The sequence below is a fragment of the Pagrus pagrus genome (assembly GCF_965226575.1).
Source record: "Pagrus pagrus genome assembly, chromosome: 17".
Lineage (NCBI taxonomy): Eukaryota > Metazoa > Chordata > Actinopteri > Spariformes > Sparidae > Pagrus > Pagrus pagrus.
In genome coordinates this window covers 17,465,078-17,491,145 of record NC_140201.1, presented here as the reverse complement: position 1 = coordinate 17,491,145, position 26,068 = coordinate 17,465,078, and the positions used below count along the sequence as shown (strand labels likewise).

The window sequence follows — 26,068 nt, the reverse complement described above, 5'->3', positions numbered from 1 at the left end:
AGAGGCGGAGCGTGTGGTCGCAAAGACACTCGAGTTGTTTGTGTCCCTGCAATTTATCCAAATAAAATGGCCTGCGAGCAGGACGGTAGATATCTCCGACTGCATGTTTTTTCCTGTTTTGGTACGCTCACAGGGCGTTAGTTGGTGCTTGCACCGACTTAGTGTGTGTGATATTTTAAGGTTGTGTTTCACATGTGCCATCAGGAGACCCTTGGATCACCATGTGCACATCGGGCTGTGGGGCCAGGCCAGCCGCGGCGGTCTTAATCCGAGCTCAGGTCGCTCATTCACAGCACATTAGAGTCAGGTTGCAGCCTCTCCAAAACAAGCTGCACGGTGGCCTCAGAGCAGAGAACTAGGGAATGTGCTCTGTGACATGTTTACCAAATCAACTAGAAGACATTTCTACATTTCAGAAGAAAATTGGTATATGTTCTCTTATTTTACTGTAACTTCAGTAAAAAGTAAAGGTTTAATCCAAAATTATTGGCGCATTTGGCCTCAAGATATTTATCTTATTCACAAGCAGGTTTTAAAAACGGATTTCCGAGGAAAATGTAGTTTTGCATATTTCGAGCTAAATTGTGAAATACAACCAGAGGTATTTAAAATATCTGCGTTTAGAAACATTTCCTCTCCTTTATGTTTGTTGAAGGGATTAGCGCAAATGTGTGTATATTTGCGTAGTGGGAATAAACAGGAAAAAACGAGGATGTGATGCAAATTATTCCCCATCAAAACATAAAAGTGTCTTGTAAATTTCTGGAAGCTGTCCTCTAACTCAACGACGCACATGTGAATAAATATTTGCAAGAAAACTAAAGAAATAGTCGTGCGTAAAAGTGGAGCGGGCTAGAATGTTGCGACTTTTGGAGCTGTTAGTGGATCCAATAAATGTTTAATATGAGGCGAAACAGAGCCGCAAGACGAGGATCATTCAGGAACAGAATAAGTTTGTGATTTTAAAGAGGTTGTAAGGTTTGACTGTTGAAGCAGAGTGTTTTTCATGATTACAGGCGACAGAGTATCAATTCTTGCGCTTTTTTTCCTGAGTAAGCCTCCGGTCTTTTCTGAAAAGTATATGCAAGTTTATTTTGTTCTTACCCACAAATTGAAAAAAAATATGACAACAATGAAATGTTTTTTATTAATCTAAACTTTAGAATTTAAAAAGTAAATTATCACAGACCACCAAACTTCATTGTCTGGGTGTTACCTCAAATTTCTATTCTCTTCTCTGTAAATTTTCAGACCGTATCCTGTGTTTATTTCGTCCAAATTTCAGTTTAGTCTTGCCTATAGTGGCACTCACACAAGGCTGTAGCCAGTTGAAACATTAGCCGCTACTTTGAACATGACCCTGATAACCAAATGCCCACTGGGCCAAATGCTACGTTGTAAAACCACCAAACGATGATGACTAAGACATTTCTAAAAGCAGTCTTCAGAGATAAGGTGGTTGTCTCCTTCCTCCAATTCAGGTCCATGTTATCTGCGCACAGTAATGCTGGTTTAGTTAATGTTATTGTCAGATAGGGCCCGGACAAGTTAGCTTCCAGAATCCTTTTTATTTTCCTCACATTTGCATAAAGAATTTAAAAGCAAGGAAAAGTAGAAAAGCTCAAATTACGCACGGATACTTTCCCAGGATAGATTAGTGCGTAATAGGAAAAGAACATCTGTGAAATTAATATTGATATTTTGGTTAAAGCTTCCATTGAAATCCCTCTTTTCTCTTTTTAAAGCCAGCATAATATTTTTTTTCTCTTCCCCTGACTTTGTTGCATGTTCAGGAATTCATTTTTTTCAAGCCGCCATGGCGATAAACCACCAATGTCAAGCTTTAGGACACACAGCAGTCATGACTCTTACACTCCTACACACACACACTCTCTTTCTCTTTCCTACACACACACACACACACACACACACACACACACACACACACACACACACACACACACACACACGCACAGCCTGAAAATCTGTCAATTTCTGCCGCGTGGTCACGTGACCTCCTCCTCCGTGGAGTAGTGGATGGAGATGGCTCTCCACGTCAGCTTACGTCTCCAAATTTCTGCTCAGCGAACCTGCTTCAAAGAGGCAGGAGGCACGGCGCTTCAGAGCCATGTTCAGGGCGGTTATAGAGGAATCAAACCCCAACATAGAGTTATAGTAGAGGGTGAACTACGATGATGGATTTTGACGAAAGGGTCCCCGTCGGATCAAACATGTACTTGCCCAGTTGCACTTATTACGTCTCGGCGGGGGCTGATTTCTCCGGTCTTCCCTCGTTTTTGTCCCAGACCCCGTCCACCCGCCCCATGACATACTCCTACTCCTCTAACCTGCCGCAGGTCCAACCCGTCAGAGAGGTGACGTTCAGGGACTATGCTGCTATTGACGCGTCCGGTAAATGGCCACACCGGGGGAACTTGCCCCAGTGCTACCCCAGCGCGGAGGACATGGTGCACCGGGACTGTCTGTCGGCGCAAAGCGCCGTTGTAGGGGACATGTTTGGTAAAAACAGCCCTGCTGCTGCAGCCGCCGCGTACCACCACCACCACCACCACCACCATACAAGCGCCGGCTCCGCTGCCACCAATTTCTACGGGAATGTGGGCAGAAATGGCGTGCTGCCACAAGCCTTCGACCAGTTTTACGAGACGGCGTACGGGAACGCGTCGGAGAGCTCTTCCACAAATGGCTACTCAGGCGACAAAACCCCGACCAAGCAGCCCAGCTCTGCGCCGGAGGACGCGCAGTCGTGCAGGGACACCGAGGCGAAGGAGCCCCGGGAGGAGACGAGCAGCCCGGAGTTATCTTCCGGCAACAATGAGGAGAAATCCAGCAGCAGCAGTACGTATTAAAGTCAGCGCCTTGGTTATGAGAGAAAGTTTGCAATCTTGCGCGCTGCTGTTAAAATTTTTATATGCTGTTTTATAAGCATATAAGGTTTATAGAGGGCCTGTAGACCCCCCACCCCCCAACAAAACTTTGTTATAAACTGCAGGATCACGTGTTTGGAATTGAAATTGGCCGTGAAAGACATCAGGCCGGCGATTTTTCTAAAAACACTCCCTGACGTTTCCAGAAGGCACCCAGTTTATGAATGCGGATTCCGACACAGACCTGCGTCCATTCCTTGTATTATAAACGTGCTTGTTTCACGGTTTCTTAACGTTAAAGGAGCGCTTTGCATGTAATGAGGGTGGTGCCTCTGGTTTAAGGTTTAGCACACACGAGCTCTTGTGTTAAAGCCATCATGGAGATCCTGTGATCCCATTTGTACATTTTGCCCTTTTTATATGTTCTATAAAACCAACAATTTCATAGAAACAGGCTCCTGTTGCTGTAAGCTGCTGATATTTGAAAGTGAGCGTGTTGTTTTCATTTGTGATAAAAGGTCAAAGCCCAAGTGTGTTGTCTAGCGAGCCAGTGGTTTTGTCATCTTTCCAGTCTGTATATGACACTTGAAATATTGTAATGGCAAATATGCTTTATGTAGAGGAAATCCGCCCGTGCGTAATCTTGGCTACATCCAAGCCGTTTAAATCTTTTTTGAACATAGTCATGGCTAATTTGAAGTGTTTATATTTTCTGTGACCGCTCTTCTTTTCCTTTTCTCTGCTCTCCAGATGGACAGAGGACCCGCAAGAAAAGGTGCCCGTATTCCAAATATCAGATCCGAGAACTTGAACGAGAATTCTTTTTCAGTGTGTACATTAACAAGGAGAAACGCATGCAACTGTCTCGGATGCTCAACCTCACCGACCGACAAGTGAAGATCTGGTTTCAGAACCGTCGCATGAAGGAGAAGAAACTCAACAGAGATAGGTTACAGTATTACACGTCTAACCCTCTGCTTTAGGGGTGAAAACAGCCCCGACACAGCTTCTCAAAAAGTCCTCCTGCTGTGTGGACTGACTGCGTTTACAGACAGACTGACTCTCCCTGTGTGTACACTGTGTACCACAATGGCCGCGACAGCAGCAGCAACAACACTGCTCAATGGTTAATTTCAAGTTCGAGGACAACAGTATCCTGTGATCTGAAGCACCTAAAGAGAGAGCATGAATTAAGGCAGACTGTGGACTTTGATTTCGCTCTTCAGACTCTGTTTTCGAGGGAAAATGTAGAAACGGATTTTTTTTTTTTCCAAAAAAAGCATTTTTGTCCGTGCGCCCTCGAAGGCCCATGTTAATATTATTGCGGCTCACAGGGCGCCTTGTTTATTTTCCTTTTACGCGGGCGAGAAAATTAGCAGTCACTAATTGACTGACTCAGTGTATTTTGTAATCAAAAGATTTATTTCAAGTTTTTGTTTTGTTTTAAAATCAGAAAAGTGGTGCGTTTGAGGACGATGGCGAATATGTGACTTTAATAGCTGAATCTATATTGGTGTGACCAAATAATGAGTCCGAACGGATGAGAATGTAATGTGTTCCTGTTTTGTGTGCTTATTTATTTTGTAGCCACTCGTTTACTATCTCTGTTTAATGCCACGGCTAACTAAGTCAATTATTACAGGCAGGCTGTTGGGATTCATTGTTCAGTCTGGGGTGACCTCGAACACGAGATTTAGTCTTCTTTCCTGTAGCCTGCTCAGTGAGGGCTGTGACTATTTATATTTTGCGTATCTTTCAATTCACAAATCAGTGTCGTCCCTTTTGATTATTTGGAGACTATCAGTCGAGTATTGATAAAGCAGGCCTAACCAGAGAGATAAGCTTGTCTACTGGATCCGTGTGGAGTTGCACTGAGGTACACGCCCAACATATTCACACAGGTATACGCAGCGGGCCTCTTCGGTCTCATATTGATACGCAGATAACAGAATATTTTTCTCATGACTCATGATCCTTTGGTACTTGCTGTCTCAAGAAGATTAAACAAAATTACATTTTCAAGTGTGTTGTCAGGGCAAGGCTGGTCAGGGTCGAACGCATTGAATCAATTGCTTGGTATGCCCAAACTATTGTGTATTATACTATATTTCCAAATAAAAACAAATGAAAAGATTATTGAAAAAAAATCTATTTCTGTGTGGTCATTGTTATGGTTCAATTCACAGGCTTCTTCTTTTTATAAAAAATTTTAGATCTGACACATTTCGAGAATGGCATTACGCACACTGGGGACATTTTACGCACGCAAAATACAAACATTTAACTCACGCTGGCTTAGAATAATCACAGTTTGGTGCCATGGTGTATAGCAAACAATTACAAAACACTGAAGTGCAGCAGATCTGAGCGCTCGCATACAAATTATGAGCCGTCCAACCTAATGGAGTCACACACACAACAGAAAGAGGCGGCTTAATGCAAATTAAACGTGATTTTATGTTGAGTTTTAGAAATAAAAGTTAATAAAGCAACAAATTGAATCACAAAGCTGTCGATTCTTGTTAAATTTGAGCAGGTAATCTTAAATCTGTGGCTGTGCGCTTCAGCAGAATAAATATGGATATAAACTAAACAGAAATGTTATCGTTGTGCTCTCAAATTCCGTTTTTCAATTATTTTGAATCACGTCTCTCAATATTTTGAGCCATATAAGATGTTTTATTTTACAACTCTTGCATTCCATCTGAAGGAAATCTTTGTTATTGAACCACTCTGGATAGCATATGTAGGTCCCTCTTTATCTATACCTATAACATTTATTGTTTCCAAACATTCAGCATTTCAGCGTGCACACTTTGTTTTCTATCTCTCTCTCGCTCTCTCTGTAGCCTATACGTGCACGCTGTCATTTCGCTGATTGGCTTTGGAAACACTGCCCCAGCAGCAGTCTCCTTTGGCGAGGGTCGCCATATTTGCTGTTGTTATCACTGTGTTTATGGGAGCTAGCCGCAGCGCATTGGCGTTCATATATGACAGTCAAAAGGGCCATAAACGCGGGGAGAGAGGCTGAAGTTTATGGTTGCCTCTCTCTGCCATAGTCCGGCCTTGCCTTGCGCATCCTTTACTGCGCGCTGGAATTCCGTCCCTAATTACGGGACATCCTCCCCGTTGCCGCAGCAACGTGGCCATAAAAGCTGTCTGAGAGTCTGGGGCATTTGTACAATTGGAGTGCAGTGCAATAAACCGTCTGAGACCCAAGGTTATTAACTGTGTTACCAAGGAGGCGAGAGCAACGACAGGGAGAGGACGGATAGGCAAAAGCTTCTGCTCGCTTGCTGCATCGACTTCATTTGAAAGGCTTTTCCCCCTAGCGTGGTTTATCCACCTCGAATCAGTGTAGTGGCGAGCGGCTGCTCACAGGATTAGACCTTCCTCTACCACCGGGCGGCGCTATTGGGACCAATGTCATGGCCGTGGATCTTTTCGTCTCCAAGCTCACGTCGAATGCACGCAGGTAAAAGTTGTCAACACAGCCCGGAGCTGGAATAGCTCGCTCAAACCTTGCGTGTGCTCGGCCTTTAGATGCTTCTGTGGTGACTTTGAGATGGTAGCCGCTTTGAGTTTAGTTTCCACATTTCTCTGTGGTGCTCACTGGGCCGTGCGGTGGAGAAAGTCTTCCTGGGGGCCCTAATAAGGCAACACATCTGTGCCAAGCCTTCATGCTGCATGTGCTATTCATTTTGCTGAGCTAGAGCTTTTTAATGGTTGAAGTATAGCGTGGCCGGCTTGTACCTGGAGAGATCAGCAACCAGTCCAGTCTCGCCACAAATGTTTTGGATTTGGGGGAAAGTCTGTCTTAATTATTTACCACGAAAAAAGAAAAGGGGATACAGCAGTTAGTGTCTAGAAATGCAACACGAAGCAGTGGGGGCTGGATACAAAACAAATGATTTCATTTCTCAGATCTCGTGCTGAAGCGGCTCATCTTAAATCACAGCAGCTGGCTTCGTGTGCTCATTCTTCTTGGTCCTCTTCCTCTTCTTCAAAGAAGCTCACTAACGACATTTGACGTCCTTCCAAAGCCTCCCCTGTACGTGCCAAGTGCACAAAAGCTCTTATTTGGAGAGATGTGATTGTGATACGGCAGCAATAGCGTCTCCCTTTTCCTTCCTGTCATGGACACATTGCTGCACTATCACGGCTATCAGTGTCAGTCCGAGTGGCGAGTGGCTATTCTGGACCCTTAATGCCGAGTCTCGTTCTCCTTTGTCTCTCGTGAAAAATAAACGCTTCCGCTGGATGTAATAAAACGCGGCATTATTGTTCATAACTGCACTCGGGACGAACATGATACGACTCAAACGGCCTCTTCGGCCACGATTATATGGGCCGGATCAAAGCCAGTGGTCAGAGTAAACTGTTTTGAGGATATAATAGCCGGGCAGCTGTGAAAATGAAGATTTAATAGCTACAATTAATAACTGTAACACAGAGATATCGATAGGCCCCCGTGCCAGGACAACACCATGAAGTGTGCAGGCCAAAACAATATAATACTGGGCACACATAATTAATTGATGTATTTAGTTTCCTCACCGGCTCATGTGTCCCATAAGGAACAGGGCCGCTGCGGGGGAAAGTATACATGCTTTGGACTAATGCTGTTAGTTAGGCTGTATTTAGTAGTTTCGTGTTTTCTGGATTATTTAATGTTTTTGTGGATTTAATAAGCGGGCGCAAATGGTCGGCGCGCGGCCTTCCTCCTTAAAAACTCCCGCACCGCAGAAAAAGGCCCTTATTTTATGTATTTCTCTAATATATCAATTTTCTTTTAAAACAGACTATTTGACTTTATTCTTAGACGCATAAATAACCTCCAACCATTTTCCAGTCATTTAAGCCATTTGAAATATGTGCGTTTTGAGCAGGAGGGAGTGACAAATGTCCACCGTCGACGCGCTAAAAATCTTAAGCCAGTGTACATAAATGAGCTGTCAATGACTGCAGCGTTTAGAAACCTAAATGGGCTCAATTTATGAATTTCTCCCGAAATTTCCCCTCATTTCCAGTGCAACAGGGGTGCACAACAAACCCGGGGGGCTGTAGCGGCCACCACCTGGGCCTGGTAATGGCAAAGCTGGCCGAGATTAACTTCAACCTGGAGAGAGCAATAGAGTGCACATGGCCAAGGACACTACGAGATGGAAGGAGAGTTTTATTGTGGCCCTTATTGCCCCAAATTGGACCGACAGGATGACTTGTATGTGCAACCTTTATGTCTGCTGTGCTGTGTAGCGCTCCGCTGTGCGAATTCTCTCACAACAAAGTCGTGATCAATACCTGTTTGCAGCTGTTGGACGAATTAGAATTTTTACACTGAGCACAGTTTGGATTTTCTGATGTTATATAGAAAGACGGATATATTGTGAGGTGAAACAAAATCCATGTTTTTGTTCTTAGAGGTTTTTAACGAAAGTAGAAGCAGGTTTGAGCTGTTTTGTGTTGTGCGTAATGTCAAATCGGGCACAAATGAACTTATTTCCACATCCTACATTAATGAATAAAAACGTAAATACATCTATAAATAACACTGATCCTAATTTCATGGAGCTCTATTAAATATATGTTCATGTTTGAAGGTAAAATGTGAAGTTATATGCGCGCAAGTTTTATATATCACATTTATCAAAACCAGCTCCTAGTGAGCTCTAATAAAGGAAGTTATTGCACATCCTGTTATATATGTTATATTAATATTTGATTGTTTGAAAGGTGCAGTAATTGGTCCAATACTATCCGTGTATTTGTTGGAAAAGGGCCTTTTTTTCGTGACTAATACTTTTATTGTTTTTAATTGCTGGAGACAGAGAACTGGTTCGCCGCCGTTTACGCACGGGGGTGTCTTAGTTCCTCTTAATGCGTTTTACATAATTCAATATTAGCCCAAAACCTCAAGTTAAAAAAAGGTGTTTGATGTAATAAAGTCAATTTTAAGAGCACACCAAGATACTTCAACGACTCTATTTGAACTACTACAGAGACCTTCCCTGTGGAAAAATAAATAAACGGAAATGAAGAAGAAGAAAAAAGAAGGAAAGAAAGAAAGAAGCCGAATGTTTGATATTCCTCCTTCTATCCCCAGGCAGCATTAGTCTTAACACCTTTGCTTTTAGTGCGGAAGAGTTCAGACTGTCTTGAGGTTAAAGGATGCACCATATAAAACGGCTTCTTGCCAAGTCATTTAGCCAAAGGCGAATTCTCCCTAAACATTTTACTGCCACTACGTCCCAGGGCTTTGTTATTGTATGTCTTTGTTGGTGGGTTTCTGCAGCACTATACTTTTAAACTTGATTGTCCAAAATCTTCCTCTAACTACATGTAGTGTTTAAGTATGTTTAGTGTGTTTGTAGTAAAATAGTTTTATTTTTCATTCTCTGCCTTTCACCAGAGCGTTTTATCAGTGTAGAGGTTTGATTCTTTTTCTAAAGCTGATGCTTGTAACTCTGTTACAACTGCTGCTGAGGTTTGTGGTAGCATTTGATTTGTAGCAAAGGAGGAATCAGTGCTTCAGATACTATTTGCTGGCTGGCACAGTTGAGAGGTGAATTCATGCGTCTGGAAGAATTCACTGCTTTCTTATAAATATGTGTTTTAAAACTTTGCATCGTGTTGGACCTCGCCCCTTCTACGGGGCAATAGTGGTGCATTAAGGCGAGGTGAGGGAACACACTGATTACTGTGCTGTCTCCTTTCTCTGCCTCAGCTCCATGATGGATATCGCTCCGGCTGCTACGTAGCCGCGGAGTGGGAGGGACTACCCGATTTCGAGCATTTCCATTGGTTTTACAGTCCTCGCGGCGGAGAGGGGGGGTGCCTCTAATCATATCCAGCATGTTTTGCACAAGAAATGTCAGCCAGAAAGGGCTATCTTCTTCCCTCGCCAAAATACACCACAATAATGTCATGTTCGGACACCCCGTCAGGAAATGCGTTTTTAGTGGATTCTCTGATCAGTGGCCGCGGCGAGAGCGGCGGAGGTCACTACACCGGGAGCGCGGTGTGCGTGCCCCATAGCACCGCCACAGAAGTGCCTTACGGACTACACAACTATGGATACTTCCCAGGTATGGGCAAGCGGAGCGATGTGGGTCCCCAGAACATGGTTGCCACCTCAGGCGCGTACATGTCCAGCATGGAGATGTGGATGGACGCGCAGAGGTCATGTCGAATGGACCAAGAGCACCCAGTGGGCTCCCAGGTCGCGCCCTGCTCGTTCCCGCAGAACATTAAGGAAGAGAGCACCTACTGCCTGTATGAGCAGCCCAAGTGCCCTAAAGCCTCCACCGCTGAAGATCTCACATATTCGAGGTTAACGACAACCGGCCTCGGTTCGAGTTCGTGTACAGTCACCGATGGCGGCGGCGGAGGCGGCGGGGGCTCAGTGCCTGTGCCGGGCTACTTCCGCTTGTCTCAGACGCACGCACATTCTCATAAACTTTACAACACCAACGGCCCCCAGCCGAACCCTTCCCATTCTCATTTTGGCCTACACCCCACTGCTCCCGCTCGCTTCCACACGCCACCAATCTCGACTTCTGCTCCAGCCACGGCGGAGGAAGGGAGGAACACCGAGGAGCCCGTGTCCTCGGGAAAAGCAGACCTGCAGCCTCACGCTGCACCGGGGAGCGAGGAGGCGCACGAGTCCTCGGATGCAGAAGCCTCCTCAGCTGACGAGGCAGAGGAGCATGTCAAAGAGAGACCAGCAAAAGCCACTAAAGGTAAACTTAGTTCGTTATAGGTGTGGTCCTGCATTGTTGTTAAATTTGCATGCAGCGCAGTTAGTGTGGCGCTTTTTATTGACACCTGCCAGGTTTTATTTGACTTACTAGACTGCAGTGACAAGTAGATGCACGGGTGTGAGAACTTTGCATTTACATATTTCCTCTCAAGTCGAGTACTATCAGTTTTTATTGTATAAATCCATTAGAATGATGCATGTGTGCGTGGATAGATCCTGGAAGATTATGCGTAAAACTGAAAAAATGAGTGAAGATTTTTAAGGCAAAGCAAGATTTGATTTAATTAAAACATTTCTATAGTAATTTGGAAAATAAAGGAGCTATTTTCAGATACTTACATACAGTATTATACAATTTGAATACCTGCAGCATTAGCCAGTATTTATTTCGAGCGCTGCGTAAAATATACTTGTACACAGGTCACATATTGTGTGTGTGTGTCTGTGTTTGTAGGCCTGCATATATTGTTTATCCCATAATGTATTTGTATTCGTGAACTCTGTATGCCACAAAGACTACTACTGTTCCACTGGACTATTTTTGTGCAGTGTTTTGTAAATTGTGTAATGTTTTCAACTCCAAGTCTGGTGACTCCAACAAAGAAGCCATACTTTACGCATAAAACACACACACACACACACACACACGCACACACACACACACACACACGCACACACACACATCACTTTAATGTGTGTATAATGCAACCAGAAACACACACACACACACACACACACACACACACACACACACAGGTATGGGCTACACCACAGGCCTTATTGTTGTAGTGCCTAAAACCATGTACAATACAACCATAGACAAACAGACACACACACTCACTCCAAGAACACACACTCCAAGAACACACACTCACACACTCCAAGAACACACACACACACACACACACACACACACACACACACACACACACACACACACAGACAGACGCCAATGCCCCTCATGTTGCAGTGCGTAAAACTCTCTACTATCTGCCATTTTCTTTAGGAGACACAAAAAGTGAAAACGCGGCCAACTGGCTGACAGCAAAAAGCGGCCGGAAGAAACGCTGTCCATACACCAAGCACCAGACACTGGAGCTGGAGAAGGAGTTCCTATTCAACATGTACCTGACCCGAGAGCGCCGCCTAGAGATCAGTAAAAGCGTCCACCTGACGGACAGACAGGTCAAAATCTGGTTCCAGAACCGCAGGATGAAACTGAAGAAAATGACGCGGGAAAACCGTATCCGCGAGCTCACCTCCAACTACGGATTTTCGTGATAAACGGAAGGTGATCACATTTTGAAACAGGGAGAAAATTGTCTGAATCAATGACGCCCAAACCTTCCCCACCACTTTGTCCACATACTGACTCATTTTTCACTGTGGGGGTACAACTTCTCTTTTATTTCCAGACAGGTTTTAAAGTCATCGTCCTCTGTGAGCTACTGAGAAGAGAAAAGGGGGGAAATATTGAATGTGATGGGTTCTGTTTGGTTGTTTTTCTGATGTCGTGTTTTTGTAATGTCGACCTGTTTCTGTCACATCTGTCGTATGGTTGGATAGTGTCAGTGGAGTTAAATTTTCACAATTTTAAAAAAGGAAAAAAAAAAAACACATTGTGCTCTGGAAAATGGGGCTTAAATAATCCAGCTTGTCCCCGCAGCTGGCGCATTTTCTTATTTTATAAATTTAATCAAACAAATATGAATTTATTTTACTTTAATTGGAATTGCATGATATAAAGTTTGTTACATTTTTACCAAAAAAAAAAAATTAAACCACCCTGGAATATAACGCCCATGTATCACCAAGGGAAGAATAATTCACTTATGACCATTAGATGTAGTCTCCCATGATATAGGCCTCTTCTATGTACGAGCTAAATGTATACGTTGAATCTTTATCCACACTGAGGACGCGACAGCGGTGTGCCAAGTGAAGGAGGAACGTTTATATTGTATATTTCTGTGTATATATGACATTGTGTTTTTGTGTAATGCCTAATAAATTATCAGCTCGCACTGAGGAGTAGCTGCTTGTATTTTTCTACTGTGGGTTCATATATTTCTTGAAGAGGGTGAAAAAGGGTTTTGCTCGAAATTCAAAATAACATGGCCCCCCCTCGCTTGAGGTTTTTTGTGAAGCATCTGAGCTTTCTAGGGGCTAATGTAATGGCCATCGGAAATAATTAAGATATTAGGCTATAAGCCGTCTAGCTGCATGCCCAGCCGGCTATTGTAGAGTTTTATGACTGGCTGCTATATGAGGTTTCTCCCTCTCCTCTAAGAGCTGCTTCAGTCGTGGGAGAGCCTTTCAGACGGAGAGGAGGCCCGGCACTCAGCTACAAATCTCCACTGTACAGACACACTGAGGATAAAACATAACCTTCTGTTTTTAGTTTGGGAATACGGCATGGGATTAACGTGTCCGGGATCAGGTAAGTCCGTTCATCATTGTGCAGTATTTTGTCCATTTTGCGCCTTGTTGCAGCGGCTTCACTTGTAGTGTGTACAATCAGCTTTTACTTTCTCAATACAGACGACTTTTTTTTTTTTTTTTTTTTTTTTGCTGGGACGCTTGATGACGGCAGCGGCGACCACGCTGCATTACGAATTGGCTGATTGTGTTTCACATGAGGGCCGGATCGACTGTCGAGTGGTTTAGGTAGTTTCATGTTGTTGGGGTCCATTTCTTAACTCTGCAACATGAAACTGTCTTAATTGCCCCAGTTACACACATCGAACCCAGAGAAAGGAAAGCAAAGCAGGGACATAAAGGTGCTGGCATGTGATGGAAATTGTGGAGAGGTGTTTTGGAAGCATGCACCAAAGTCTACTTGGCGTATAACTCGGGGACTGACTGGCTGTTGTGTGTATTCCTTAACCTGTCTCCTGTAATGTTTTCTTCAGTCTTCCCCGCTTGTTTTTCGCCGTTAAAATAAACCCGAGCAGGGGCCATGTGTGCTGTATTTAAACGTGATCAAAGCTGAGCTGCAGTATGCGTCGTGGACTTGGGGATTAAGGGAGTAAAGCCGCGAGTGTTTTCCGTGAGTAGTAGTGACGCAGACGCGCCAGACAAGGCCTCGGTTACGACCACTGCAGTGGAGGGGAAGGGGAAGGTGAATGGGGCAACAGCGACCTCCGTGGGCAATGAGACCGGATGCTTCCGCTGCGCAATAGTGGCTCAGACAAAAGGAGGGGAAGGGCTTTATGGCGATATTTAGATCCGCCAGACAGGCTGTTATCTGCAGAGGCAAAAGAAGTGAATAGCCCCCGCGGTAAACTGGGTGAAAAAACACCCTGATTTAGGTTTACAGCCTGAGAGCCATTGGCAAAGTGGCGTCTTTTCCTGCTCTGAAGGTGTTTGTCTATTCGAACTTTTAGTGCACAAATAGGCGCACAGCCGCTCCTTTCCCCCCTCGGCTTGTTTGATGTCTGTTGGTCAAATAACGTGCAAGTACCAGCGAGGTGATAGCTCGGAACTACAATGCACATTATGGACAGCTTGTGGCTTTTTTTCCTCCTTTCTTTTTTTTTTTTTTTTGTCTTTTTCTCTTTTTTTTTTGTCCGTCTGTCTCCTGCCTCCTGTGCTCCTCTTCTAAAACGCAATAGTAACAGCAGAGTGCAGAGAATTCCTGCGTGTTGAATTGCCTGTGGCCTTGTGGGGTGTTGGCCAAGCTCTGCGTTTATTTGCTGGTAATAAATAAAACACGCAGCGTATAATGTGCGAGAACTCAAGGTTGCTGCTTTGTGGACGTGATCTGCGGCGCTGGGGTTGGATTTAGGTTTATTACGGACGCTGATACGCACACTATCACACTTAGCACCATCCACACTGGGTTCAAGTTATTTATTTATATCTGTAACACATAAATTCTTGTGTTACATTAATGTGTTTTCAGTTTTTTTTTATCTTATGAATAATTCCAGCAAAACCACATTTAAAGTTTAGCTATTTATTAATTTCTTTAAATCCTAACATCTCCAACTTGCAATTTCCTGATTGTTTATAACATAATTAATTTTATTTCTCACGTTCTAACTCTAAATCTCAACTGCTTATGTATATTGAACGCGCTTTTGTGTCCTATTTTGAGCCACTACTCGCACTATTTAATTTTTAAAAGGAGGAAACCGCAAGCACCACATTACGCATACTTTTAGCTCTATTTAAGTGTAACGTTAGACGGAGCCGCCGGCCGTAAGCAGGCATTAGAGTTAATTTGTTAATAGTGGTGATGATAGCGACATATAGAGGCCCGTGCAAGTGATAACGGCGGTGTAAATATTACACGCTCTGAGCGGGAGGTTAAGCGAGGGGACACCGCGGATCCGCCATCAGTGTGTTATTTTGAAAGTGTCTAATACATATCCGGCCATCGTGCTTCAATGAAATGGGTCAGAAACATAATTATAACACATTTGCTCAGTTTTAATCTCTTGATCTACATTATTATCATTATTTTTTAATTCATTTTCCTTTTTGTAAATTATTTTCTAACACACCTCTTGCTTTACATTCTACAACATGCAGCCACAGACTGTCCAGTAAATGTTATTGTTGTTTAATTGGTTAAATATCTCGAGGGTTTTATATCGTAATTACAGCCGAACAAATAAGAGTCTGTAACTGAAACTGACAAGACAAATGTGGGAAGAAAATAATCCCCCGTTTTGTTAATCTGATTGAAATTTCAAAATAAAATCTTTTCCCACTTTCAAGATATTTTCCTCATGTTTATTTATTTCTTTTTCAGCTATAATAAATGTACATAGTATTACATTATCCCCGTTTAAGCTACACACATGCTGTGACGTGATTATTAGATGTTAGAGATGTAGCTCCAGCACATACGTCACTGAATAAAGCCTGTATATGAAGTGAGTTTGTCTAAATCACCAAATGTGCATATACAAAGAATTCTGCTACAATGTTCAGTGTTTTTAAATCAGCATAGACACACAAACACTTTCTCCTCTGGCTAAATGCAAATCTGAAAATAGCTATTTCGGCCTGATAGAAGATAATTCGGTGTGATTGTCAGTTTTGTCTGTAAAATGTGTTTAATGCCTTAAACCGAAAAAGAGGAAAATATCAGAAGGTGTAGAAGATGTCTGATCCAGCCGAAAAAGAGCCAAATAAAAAAGAGTGTTATCTGTATAGTCGTGATTTAATGTCCACACGTTGTTTCAGCTCTGGGCTGAAAGTTTCTTAAATACAGCGGTGGTTAAAATGTGTTTTGGTTAGCAGCAATGGTAGGGTGCTTACGTGTCCTATAAAGTACCTCGTAAAATAAGCTTTCCAAAAAACATACTGTATCGTTTTGGAAAACCAATACGGGGCTTTAACAGCAGCAGCAGCAGCGGCAGCAGCAGCGGGGTTACATTCTGTAAAAGATGACTTTTTGTCAGTCACTCATATTTTCCGTCTCACAGATAACAGAGCTAACTCATATCTTGATAATTCTCAGCTTTAAAACTGGAGGTTGTTATAGGAGAGCGGGTGAGTATTTAATGACCAAAGGGATTGATTTATCCTTTATTGTTCAGCCTTTATGATCACGTGTGTCTGCTACCCAATGGCACGGCAGCCTGGCTCCCCATTACTAGCCCACTGTAGTTCTCTGTGGGGCCAAGTTGCTACTTGATTTCTCCACATTGTTATTTTGTGAGGCTGGGTTTACTGCATGTGTATGTGTGTGTGGTTGTGTGTGCGCGCGCGTTTTTACTTTTGCATGTATCTGCTGTATGACTGCGTACATGTGAACGTTTAATTTCTCTGCCATGTCGACATCCGGAACACTGGCTAGTTACTTCGTCGATTCCCTCATTCTGCCCGAGAGCGAGGAGCTCTCTGTGCCGAGATACCCCTCCAGTGCTGGGCTCCAGCACGCCCGGCAGTCCGCCTCCATCAGCAGCGACCACAGCGAGCTCGGGACCTGCACCTTCCCGTCCAAGCCTCCGGTGTTCGGGCCGTCATGGAGCCACGTTCCTGCTCAGTTCCCGGGCACCGTCTCCTCTGTGTATCATCACCACTATGGGCATCCCCCAGGCCCGGTCGGTGCAGAGACAGACGGCCGCTATCAGTCGTGGCTGCTGGAGCCCATGTCCGGTTCCCTGCCCATGGCTGGATTACCGACGAGCCATCACTACGGAATCAAACCGGAGGTTCTGGGGACGCGAGCTGACGGCGCGCTGCCCGGCTCCCACACGGCGCTGCTGCTCTCCGATTACGCCAACGGGACGGTGGCGACGGCATCCCCGGTGGAAAAGGACGCACCGTCCGGCCAGGCAGGAGACATGAGCGGGGAAGCTGAGGAGAAACCGGGCCTCGATCCAAGTAAGTGGCTGCAGAGCCCTTTTATGTTTATAGCCTACTATTTATACCGCATAAAGCTGCGAGGACTGGGGTGCGTGATGGGGGTGCGCGTCTGAACAGATGCCATTCTGAACGTGCCATTTCCTTATGGGGACTGTTAATGGCCCAGCTCCCATTGCTATATTAGATAACCTCTTTTAAAGTGAACGTGAGCACAGACAGAAACAGAGGAGGTTGTGTTTTGATGCGTCTATACACGTGTTCCCATTAGAATAAGAGGATTTTTTTTGTGGATTGAGCCAAATTATTCTGATTGTTTTTCACATTTTGGTCACTCGGTACCGGGCCCTCACACCAGTATCGCTACCCCCCCTTTACTCTTTCCAGATAACCCAGTGTCCAACTGGCTCCACGCGAGTGCCACGAGAAAAAAGCGCTGTCCGTACACCAAGCACCAGATCCTGGAGCTGGAGAAAGAGTTCCTTTTTAACACCTACCTGACCAGGGACCGTAGGTACGAGGTGGCGAGGCTGTTAAACCTCACCGAGAGACAGGTTAAAATCTGGTTCCAGAACCGCAGGATGAAGATGAAGAAGTTCAATAAAGACGGCGCACCGAAAGACGAGTGACTGAAGCCGTGTAGATAAACAGTATTTTAGGCTGTTAGCGAGCTTTGTGTGTGGAAGCTCTTAACTCTGCTGGACCTTGTTTTTAAAAACTTCATTGTCTTATTGTTCTATAACAGAAGATGTTAGGCTTTGTCTTGTAAAAAAAAAAAAAAAAAGCATGTTGGGCTTTGATGCGACTACCTTTATATTGCACAATTTGAACAGTGCCCACTCGTTCCTTTTTTTCTTTTTTTTTTAATTGTTGTTTTTCTTAAATTGAGTTGAATAATATCTGGTTCTGTGTATTAGTTGGCCTCGTCCCTGTGCTTGTTTGTGTATGGATGTTTCTAGCTGTGTGTGTCCTGGTTTGTAGCTATATTTGTTGTCTATCTCAGAGTCACTTGAGCGTATAGTTTGTAAAGACACAAAGCAAAAAAAAGTATTAATTTTTATTGTTGTTTCTCCCTCATACTGCTAGAACTGTGACTGATGACCATGAGTTTGAATCTAACATTGGATCCGTAGAGAAAAACAACAGACTGATCGCATTGTGAAGGAGGCGTGTAAACCTCAGAAACCTCTTGGAAATGCTGTAAAACTAAATGTTGAGATGTTAGAGAAGCTATATTACACGACACGATGGACTACCTATGTCTTTCAACTACCTACAATAACCTTTTTTTTCTTCTTCTTCTGATGGCGGATTATAGTAGATTTGCTTGCATTAGATGCTGAACTATGAATTTCAGGGAGTAACATTTTGAAAGTACACGATGTTTGTTAGCGAGAGAAAATAAAATAAATACACTGTAGGCTACTTATTGAATACCTCACGGTCTGCCGACCGTCTGACTTTTTGGTTCACAAATGTAATTTGTACTTTATTTATTAAATAAAACAAATTATATCTGCGAATACACGCACGCGACCTTCTTATTTCTTATGTTTAGGATTTTTTTAAATGTCTTAATAACGAATTCTGGATGCACAGAAAGGCTTAGATGGAGTAAAAGGAAAATATGTGAAGGATGTCAACTAGGTGATAACGCGCGCACACACACAGACACACACAGACACACACACGGAAATACATTAAGAAAATATGCAAATGTATTTGGATACATGAGCATAGGGAGTTTTTTTCACCTTTTTGTGAATCATTTCACACGCACGCACACACGCACATAATTAACGCACCCAAACACACACACACACACACACACACACACACACACACACACACACACACACCTATAGGTGAACATGTATATATGTGTGTGTGTGTGTGTGTGTGTGTGTGTGTGTGTGTGTGTGTGTTTCTGGATTGGGGACAGAGCAGCGTCTTGGCAGAGGATGTTGTTAGCTGTATACAGCCATAAAAGACAATTACCGCTATAACCTTTTATGGGGTGCAAAGCGCTGCGAGGCGAGAGGACACAAAACAAAAAAAGACATCGAGGGCTTCGACAGCTGAAGCCCAAAATAATGCAGCCGGTGTGTTTCTGTTCGGATCAGATATGACGAGGCCGCCCAGCCTGGAAGCTGCCTCATTAACGCCAATCTGCGCAAAACCAACTTGCAACGAGATCGGGGATTTTTCCAAAGTAAATTGTGAAATGTGGCAGATTTTTTGGTGTTTAAAGCGCAACGTGACCTCCAGGAGTATACCAGGGAGGTTTTTAGAGGAGAAGTCTGGTTTTAAAATATGGCCTCTGCGTTTTTAAGGCGGGTTCAAGTCTCTGCATGTTGGAGGAAATATTTGGCACAAAGGCAGAATAGAAAATAGGAGAAGCAGAAAATCCAATGTGAGCTAGCTGCAGAGCTGCTAAGTCAGATGGTGGATCAGGGCCAGGCAAAGCTCTGTCACCCCCCCCCACACACACACACACACACACACCAGCAGCTCACTACTCATTAAAGGTCGAACAGAAACGGATATAGATAATTGTAGTTAGAAGGTAAGTCGGACTTTAGCCCAACTTGAGTGCTGTTGTGACGCGTTAGGGGACGCAGATGGACCCAAACTTCAAAGGCTCGACCAGAGACAGTGCAATAAAACGCCTGGTCTGCTATACTGTCTGGCATTCCACTTTTAATGGCTTTATGGCCGTCCAGACACAATTAGGCCGTTTCCAAAATGGCACCCATTTGTTTTTTTCTTCTTTCTGTGAGACTGCGCTCTGGACAAAAGGCCGAGCGGAAATGATCAGCTTTATTGGATTCTCTCTCCGACGGGGACGCGCAGGACTCACGGTCGTTTGGAGCGATCCTTTGTTTTCTACCTGGGAACCTTCCGCCCTCTGCTCCTCTGCTGGGCCCGTCCTAAAGGGGAAGGAGCAATAAAGCCAGCAGCTAGTTTCAAACACAGTGGTGGGCCTGGAGGATGCTTTTCTTCAGAATGCATCTGGACCAGTCTGTTGGAAGAAGACACCGGCGCTTTGCGTAAAAACACAACAGGAGGAGAAACATCACGTTACCTTTGAGCGTCACCTCTCTTACTTTTATCTTGTATTTTTATCCCGAAATGCAGCCTGAGGAGACGAACGCCTGCGCACTGCTGCCGCCCCTCCCTGCAGTCCCTGCAAGCAACCAGGGGGTGGCGACACTGTTCCACAACATCCCCTCACCACATTTAACACTCCTCCCTTAATGAACCTGCACCGGGGAACAAACTGTAGTAACATTTTTAAGAGTCCAGCAAAATAATTTCACACCTTTTTTACAGTCTCGGCGCGAGAAGCTGCTCCTGCGACCTGCAGCTCTGCGGGGAGGAATCAAACAAGCAGCACCCAGGGATTCTTCACCCTCACACGGCCGCTTTGCGTCCCTTGTTTGTCCCTTTTCCGATGTTTTGACGTGGCTTTACAGAGGCAACCCGTTTTAAATTAGATGAGCAGGGTTATTTGGACTAACATGGAGCCATTTCTGTTAATTATAGATGCAGATTATGTCGATTTTCCCGTCCTAACTAAGCTTTATCTTTCCACTGAGAGGTTTCTCACTTAGCTACAACACACACGTCACATTTGGCTGAATGAGCTGCACGATTTTATTTCAATTATGGAACTTTTTTTTTTACATGTTCGCAATTTTTCTTTACGAATTTAGGGTTTTGTTGTCATAATTATTATAATTATTATTATTATTAGCAGCAGCAGCAGTAATACTTGTAATAACAAAATAGTTTTTTCAGAGTAATTAAAAACATTAGCTTTTTATCTCATCTTTGTGTTTATTGTATTTATTATTATTTATTTACTGTAGTATTTGCGTTTCTACTAATTTATTGCGCATTTATGGACCGTTTTGTTCACATTGTAATGCCAATAAAAACTATTTTTAGATGATTTATTATTATTATTATTATTATTATTATTATTATTATTATTATTATTATTATTGTCATTGTTATTATAATTATTATCTTGTGAAATCAAGAACACATTTCGGTTATATTTCTGGTAAATTCTCACCTCGTAAAAAAGTGTGAATGAACATAATTTTCCAAACTTTGCTGTTCAGACCTTCAGTAAAATAAACGGTGTTTCTAGAGAAGCAGATCATTTGCGCTGCTGATACCTACATACATAAAATATATATTATCTTATTGTTTTATTTTATTTTATGACACTGGAGTGTGTCCGAGTATAGTTTGTAAACGCAGAGGAAATCAACAAACCTCCCTCTGTTAAAGAAGCTATTTGTTTGTTAGGATAATGGATTTTATAACCTGTTTCCTGGTGCAGCCTCTCATTGACTGAGTGTAGATTATCATTGTAACCTTTAAGTACGTTAAATGTTTTCCACCAAGATACATACAATTTAAAACAAAATAAAGCTTTTAGGTGATTATTTTGTGAAACAGTATTAAAATAAGTGACGTGAAACTGTGATCTTAAACTACATAATTGAATCTTGATCACCGGGATTGTGTGATTTTCCTCTCGTGTGTGTGTCTCTACGTGTGTGTATGTGTTTATGCGTGTGAAGCGTTAATCCCACTCTGCAGTCCTGCGCCATAATGAAATCCATGTCTGCCTGCTGATTGGACGAGAGCGGCCAGGCCCGAGTCACGTGGGTGAGTTCTTTGGTCCAGAGTAAAAATGGGGTTTGGTGTAAATCTAGGGTGTATTGCTGTCATATATCACACTACCTCGTAAAAACGACACTGAGGATTCTGGGCCAACAAATCAGAGGGAAAAAATATGAGTTCTTATTATGTGGACGGTCTTCTTAGCAAATATACGGCGGCTGGTTCTCTCTTCCCAAACGTGGAGCGGGCGTCTTGCAGTATTGGACCCAGTGGAGAGGACTACGGCTCGGCTCGGACTGCCGCCGCCATCGCTTTCGCACCGTCCCTGTCTGGAGTTTACAGCGTCAATAATGCAGTGTACCAGAGCCGCCCCATGTTTACCTCGGGCTACAGCCAGGGCCAGGAGGCACACACACTGCACTGCAGCCTGTTTGACCAGAGCCGCCTGTTCACCGACAGCTGCTGCCACCCGGAGCCGGGACCCCTCACCTCGCCGCCGGACAAAGAGTACCGGATGTACCCCTGGATGAAAGCGTCAGGTATGTGCTGATAGCGTTTCTCCTGTGCCGTTTCAAAGCCCTCAGGCCAATGCTTTTACAAAACATTGGGATACTTACACTGGCCGTTAGTGGTTCAATTAATTTCGTGAAGCCATTGGTGTTGCATGGAAAGAATCGTAAAACTTTTATTGCGCAACTAATGAGTTCTGCAGCCATAAATTCATTTGGCCGGCGCTCCTGTGTGTTCAGTGCGCAGAGACCTTGCCGCTGGGGGGTTTCTCTGCACTCCTATTACTCTTATAGCCTCTTCTCCCCTTTGTGGTTGTAAAAAGAGACCGGCATGTTGTGTAAATCAGTTCTCTTGCACTCTACAGCTCCTTCTCTAATTGGGTCTGCACTGCAGAGCCTCTGCTATTTTCTCAAACTCGTTGGTACACACTGCTGGATCAATACGCGCCAGTATTGTCGGTTGCATAAAGAAGTCCAGTGGATTTAGAATGCAAGCATTTTGAAACATTTGTTATAATTTCGGGGGAGAAGGTGTTAAGGCTGTAATCTAATTACTTATGGCCCCTTTGGTGAGCAGAACATCGCTGGCTTTTAATTGGAAAGGCATGCAGAGTATCAAAGGAGACATGGGCCAAATATCCCAGCAGGATACTTTAAAGAGAGGCAGAGAATTTAGGGGGAGAAAATAATACTGATTTGAGTGTGTAGAAAATATCAGCCACAATTAATTGAGCAATCACAAATAAATGAACGACTCCCAGAATTATTCCAAGCAGATTTTTTTTTATTGCCAACAACACTTTAATTAATGCTTCATGCAGGATCATGTTTCGCATGCAGAAGGGGAAAAAAACAACAACATTTTTTGCAAATTATACAGAGCTGGCGCATCTTTTCCTCCACAGATCCAACCAGAAAGCGGGGGCGTCAGACCTACTCCCGGTACCAGACCCTGGAGCTGGAGAAGGAGTTCCACTTCAACCGGTACTTGACCCGCAGGAGGAGGATCGAGATAGCGCATGCCCTCTGCCTCTCAGAGAGACAGATCAAAATCTGGTTTCAGAACCGCAGGATGAAGTGGAAGAAGGACCACAAGGAGGAACCGGTGTCGACTCCAACGGGAGAAAAGGACGGTGATATCCAGGCGGTGTCAGAGGGAGGAGAGCCCGAAGCTGGAGGCACCCGGAGCGCAGGGTTGGAGTCAGAAACGGCTGCAAAGTAACGGGAGAGACGGACAGAGCATTAAATGAAAGAAGCACACAGATTACGTGTGTGTGTCTTACATACCATTCATGCACTGAGAGCTTTGCAGGCTAATGGAATGACAGCTGAAGGCAATTATATAATAAGCATTTAACAGTAAGAGTTTAACTGTATTAAACCACAAAATGCACAACAAGGCTCCGCATGAAACAGCGACATTAACTACCTATCCAAACTCTATTTTTATACAAGCAATAACACGTGTCATTTAACCTGAGTGTGTACTACTGAACCAACATTCCTTATTTACGAAAAAAACTACCTAATATTTACTTGCTAATATTACAACACTGACACAAGGAATTTAATTCATATATTGGAATCATTTCTATCCAGAGGGAGCAAAAACATTTCCCTGCGCAAATGTGCCTTACTGTGAAAAAAAAAAAAAAAAGGCGAATAAAAAGTGAATGTTTTGTTAGTTAAATGCCTCCAACTGTGATTTAGGTGCTTCTAGTTAATATACCACTGTTTCCTTTGATTTAAATGATCTCTGCTTATCACTTAGAATGTTAATTGCTTGTTTCCGCCACACATTTGCTCACTTTACGTCCCCGGATTGACAGAAATACTTGTTTAGTTTCGGATGAACTTCTGTAACCTACCTCAGATTTCCCAGAAAGAACCCAGACGTAAATGTTTTGAGTTCTCAGCCATGTACTGTAAAAATGTTCTTATTTCATTTAAGATTTTTTTTTTTTTTTAAGGCTCAAAATTTCATACGTGTTTGTGGAAAAAACAAGTAAATGCATGCACTTTTATTTAGACGGTATTACGATTCAGTTTTTCTTAGTGTAAAATGAGTAAATACTGTGATATATTTAGGTTCAGTCACTGTGAATTCTAACAAATATGTGAACAAATAAATATAAAACGTCTTAACCCCTCTGGGGATGTCTTTCACCTGTAAATGACAGTATAATAATTGAATAAAATAGATTCTATCTGTCTATTTCTTTGCATTCAGTATTTGCGCACATAACCACAACAGGCATGACAGTAAAGCGCAGCAATTACGCAACGATGCGGTAATAATATGTTGTCGCACAGTGCGGTTCACTGTGGTCAATATCAGGCTGCCTGTAATGAAACATGTCCATTATGAAGGTTAGGTAAACTCTGCAGTTGGGGAATGTGAGCTATGAGGATGCGAGATGGGGCAGGCTGCAGATGAAGGGAAATTACTGTTGAACTCTGCGTTCCCTCTTCCCTCTGTAAGATGGCGCCTGACGATGACCTGGCCCCCTCTCCTCCCTCCTTCCCTCCCTCCTTCCCTCCCCCCTCCTCCCCCCATTTCTACCACCCCCACCCCCCCTTCCAGCGCTGGGTCATAAATCCGTTGTTGTTTATGAAAATTTACAACATAGCAATACAACTTTACGACCCGGCTCGCCTTCCCATTGGCCGCGGCTCGTCACGTGGCGCAGGCAGAGCCGTGAACATGAACTTTTTATATATAATTTCCAATAGCGGAATAGAGCTGCCTTTCATTTAACGCTCTCCGGCTGCTTCCACGCGTCTCGTTTCACCTGCGACCTTCTAGGTTTTCATCCCGCGCGCACATGCCGCCCTCTTCTTCTTCTTCTTCTTCTTCTTTTTTTAAATGGACTTTGGAGTTTTCTCTCCGCCAGGCAGAGAGCACAGAGGCTCGACGCACAGGAGCTTACATTACGACATGACTGGATCATTTGGGTGCCCCGCTGTCGGTGTCCTGACGCGTTTTTGGCAGGATGAGTGGAAGGTGCCCCGGTGCGTCACTGACCCCTTTGGGAGCCCCAGTTTCCGTCCGGGGACTCATCCGGATACTTCCCCACCGTCTGCACCTGCCAATTCCCTCCTCCTCCTCCTCCTCCTCCTCCTCCTCACCTCCCCTGTTTACAAGAAGAAACCAGCACAAGGTAAGACAACTGAAACAAGCATGTTTTCTCTGTGTTTTTTATTTTTTATTTTTAACAACTTCAGCTTATTATTTATACTATTATAGTTTTATTTGGGATATCACACCTCGTTTGTGTTCCGTTAAACAATCCTGTGGAAGAAAGAAAGATGCTATCATGTCACAGTTTCATTAATTATGATGTGGATGCCTGGAGGGAGATCTGATCAGTCTGATTTCAGTAAGCTGTCATGCTGCTGTCGCTTTTCTCTTGTTCTTCCTGTTGGCTTTGACATGCTGCCAAGACCTTATTTGTTTGTTGTCGGATTTGAATGGGAATCTACTTTCGGCTGCAACAGTCATTGGGTGGATGGTGGCCAAAGCATGCGCTCTTTGGCGCCCTCCTGTGGAGGAGCCGGGGGTGTCGTGGCTGCAGCTCTGCTTGTTTGTGCTGCAAATGGACATCAGACATGTTGACCTCTATTTCTACATGTGTGTCCGTGCGTAATGCTTCACAGCTGTGTGTTCCATGTGTGCATGCAGGCTCTGCCTCACTGTACACTGACTTGGTTAATATGAACATTTCCATGATTATTTTCCCGTTTGAATGACCTTTAATTGACATACACGGATGTCCCCTTAAATGAAATTTAAATATGTCGAATATTTGAGTTGTGAAACATTATATTCGCAAATTAATTCGCGTATCGACGTTTTCGCGCTGTTTCCTGTTGTTAACATGCACTCAGCGCGCCTGATACTGTAACGTGACACTGCGGTGATTTGTTCCGTGCCATAAATTAAAGAGTCG

General features: G+C 43.7%; 4 protein-coding genes across 4 annotated transcripts; all 4 read left to right on the top strand.

The window, feature by feature from the left end:
* The first annotated feature begins 2,119 nt into the window (after positions 1–2,119).
* On the top strand, positions 2,120–5,016 carry hoxa11a (homeobox A11a). Its single transcript, XM_084379105.1, has 2 exons — positions 2,120–2,859; positions 3,639–5,016. The coding sequence occupies exons 1-2, from the start codon at positions 2,193–2,195 to the stop codon at positions 3,869–3,871; spliced, it is 900 nt and encodes a 299-aa protein (XP_084235231.1). The 5' UTR covers positions 2,120–2,192; the 3' UTR covers positions 3,872–5,016.
* Positions 5,017–6,162: 1,146 nt separating this feature from the next.
* On the top strand, positions 6,163–12,671 carry LOC311272405 (homeobox protein Hox-A10). Its single transcript, XM_084378790.1, has 3 exons — positions 6,163–6,363; positions 9,613–10,627; positions 11,654–12,671. Exons 2-3 carry the CDS (start codon positions 9,757–9,759, stop codon positions 11,926–11,928), a joined length of 1,146 nt encoding a protein of 381 aa, XP_084234916.1. The 5' UTR covers positions 6,163–6,363; positions 9,613–9,756; the 3' UTR covers positions 11,929–12,671.
* A 709-nt stretch (positions 12,672–13,380) lies between these two features.
* Positions 13,381–18,491, top strand: hoxa9a (homeobox A9a). Its single transcript, XM_084379537.1, has 2 exons — positions 13,381–16,989; positions 17,356–18,491. The coding sequence occupies exons 1-2, from the start codon at positions 16,434–16,436 to the stop codon at positions 17,595–17,597; spliced, it is 798 nt and encodes a 265-aa protein (XP_084235663.1). The 5' UTR covers positions 13,381–16,433; the 3' UTR covers positions 17,598–18,491.
* Positions 18,492–21,671: 3,180 nt separating this feature from the next.
* On the top strand, positions 21,672–24,321 carry LOC311273209 (homeobox protein Hox-A7). Its single transcript, XM_084380154.1, has 2 exons — positions 21,672–22,148; positions 23,024–24,321. The coding sequence occupies exons 1-2, from the start codon at positions 21,782–21,784 to the stop codon at positions 23,338–23,340; spliced, it is 684 nt and encodes a 227-aa protein (XP_084236280.1). The 5' UTR covers positions 21,672–21,781; the 3' UTR covers positions 23,341–24,321.
* The last annotated feature ends 1,747 nt before the right edge of the window (positions 24,322–26,068 follow it).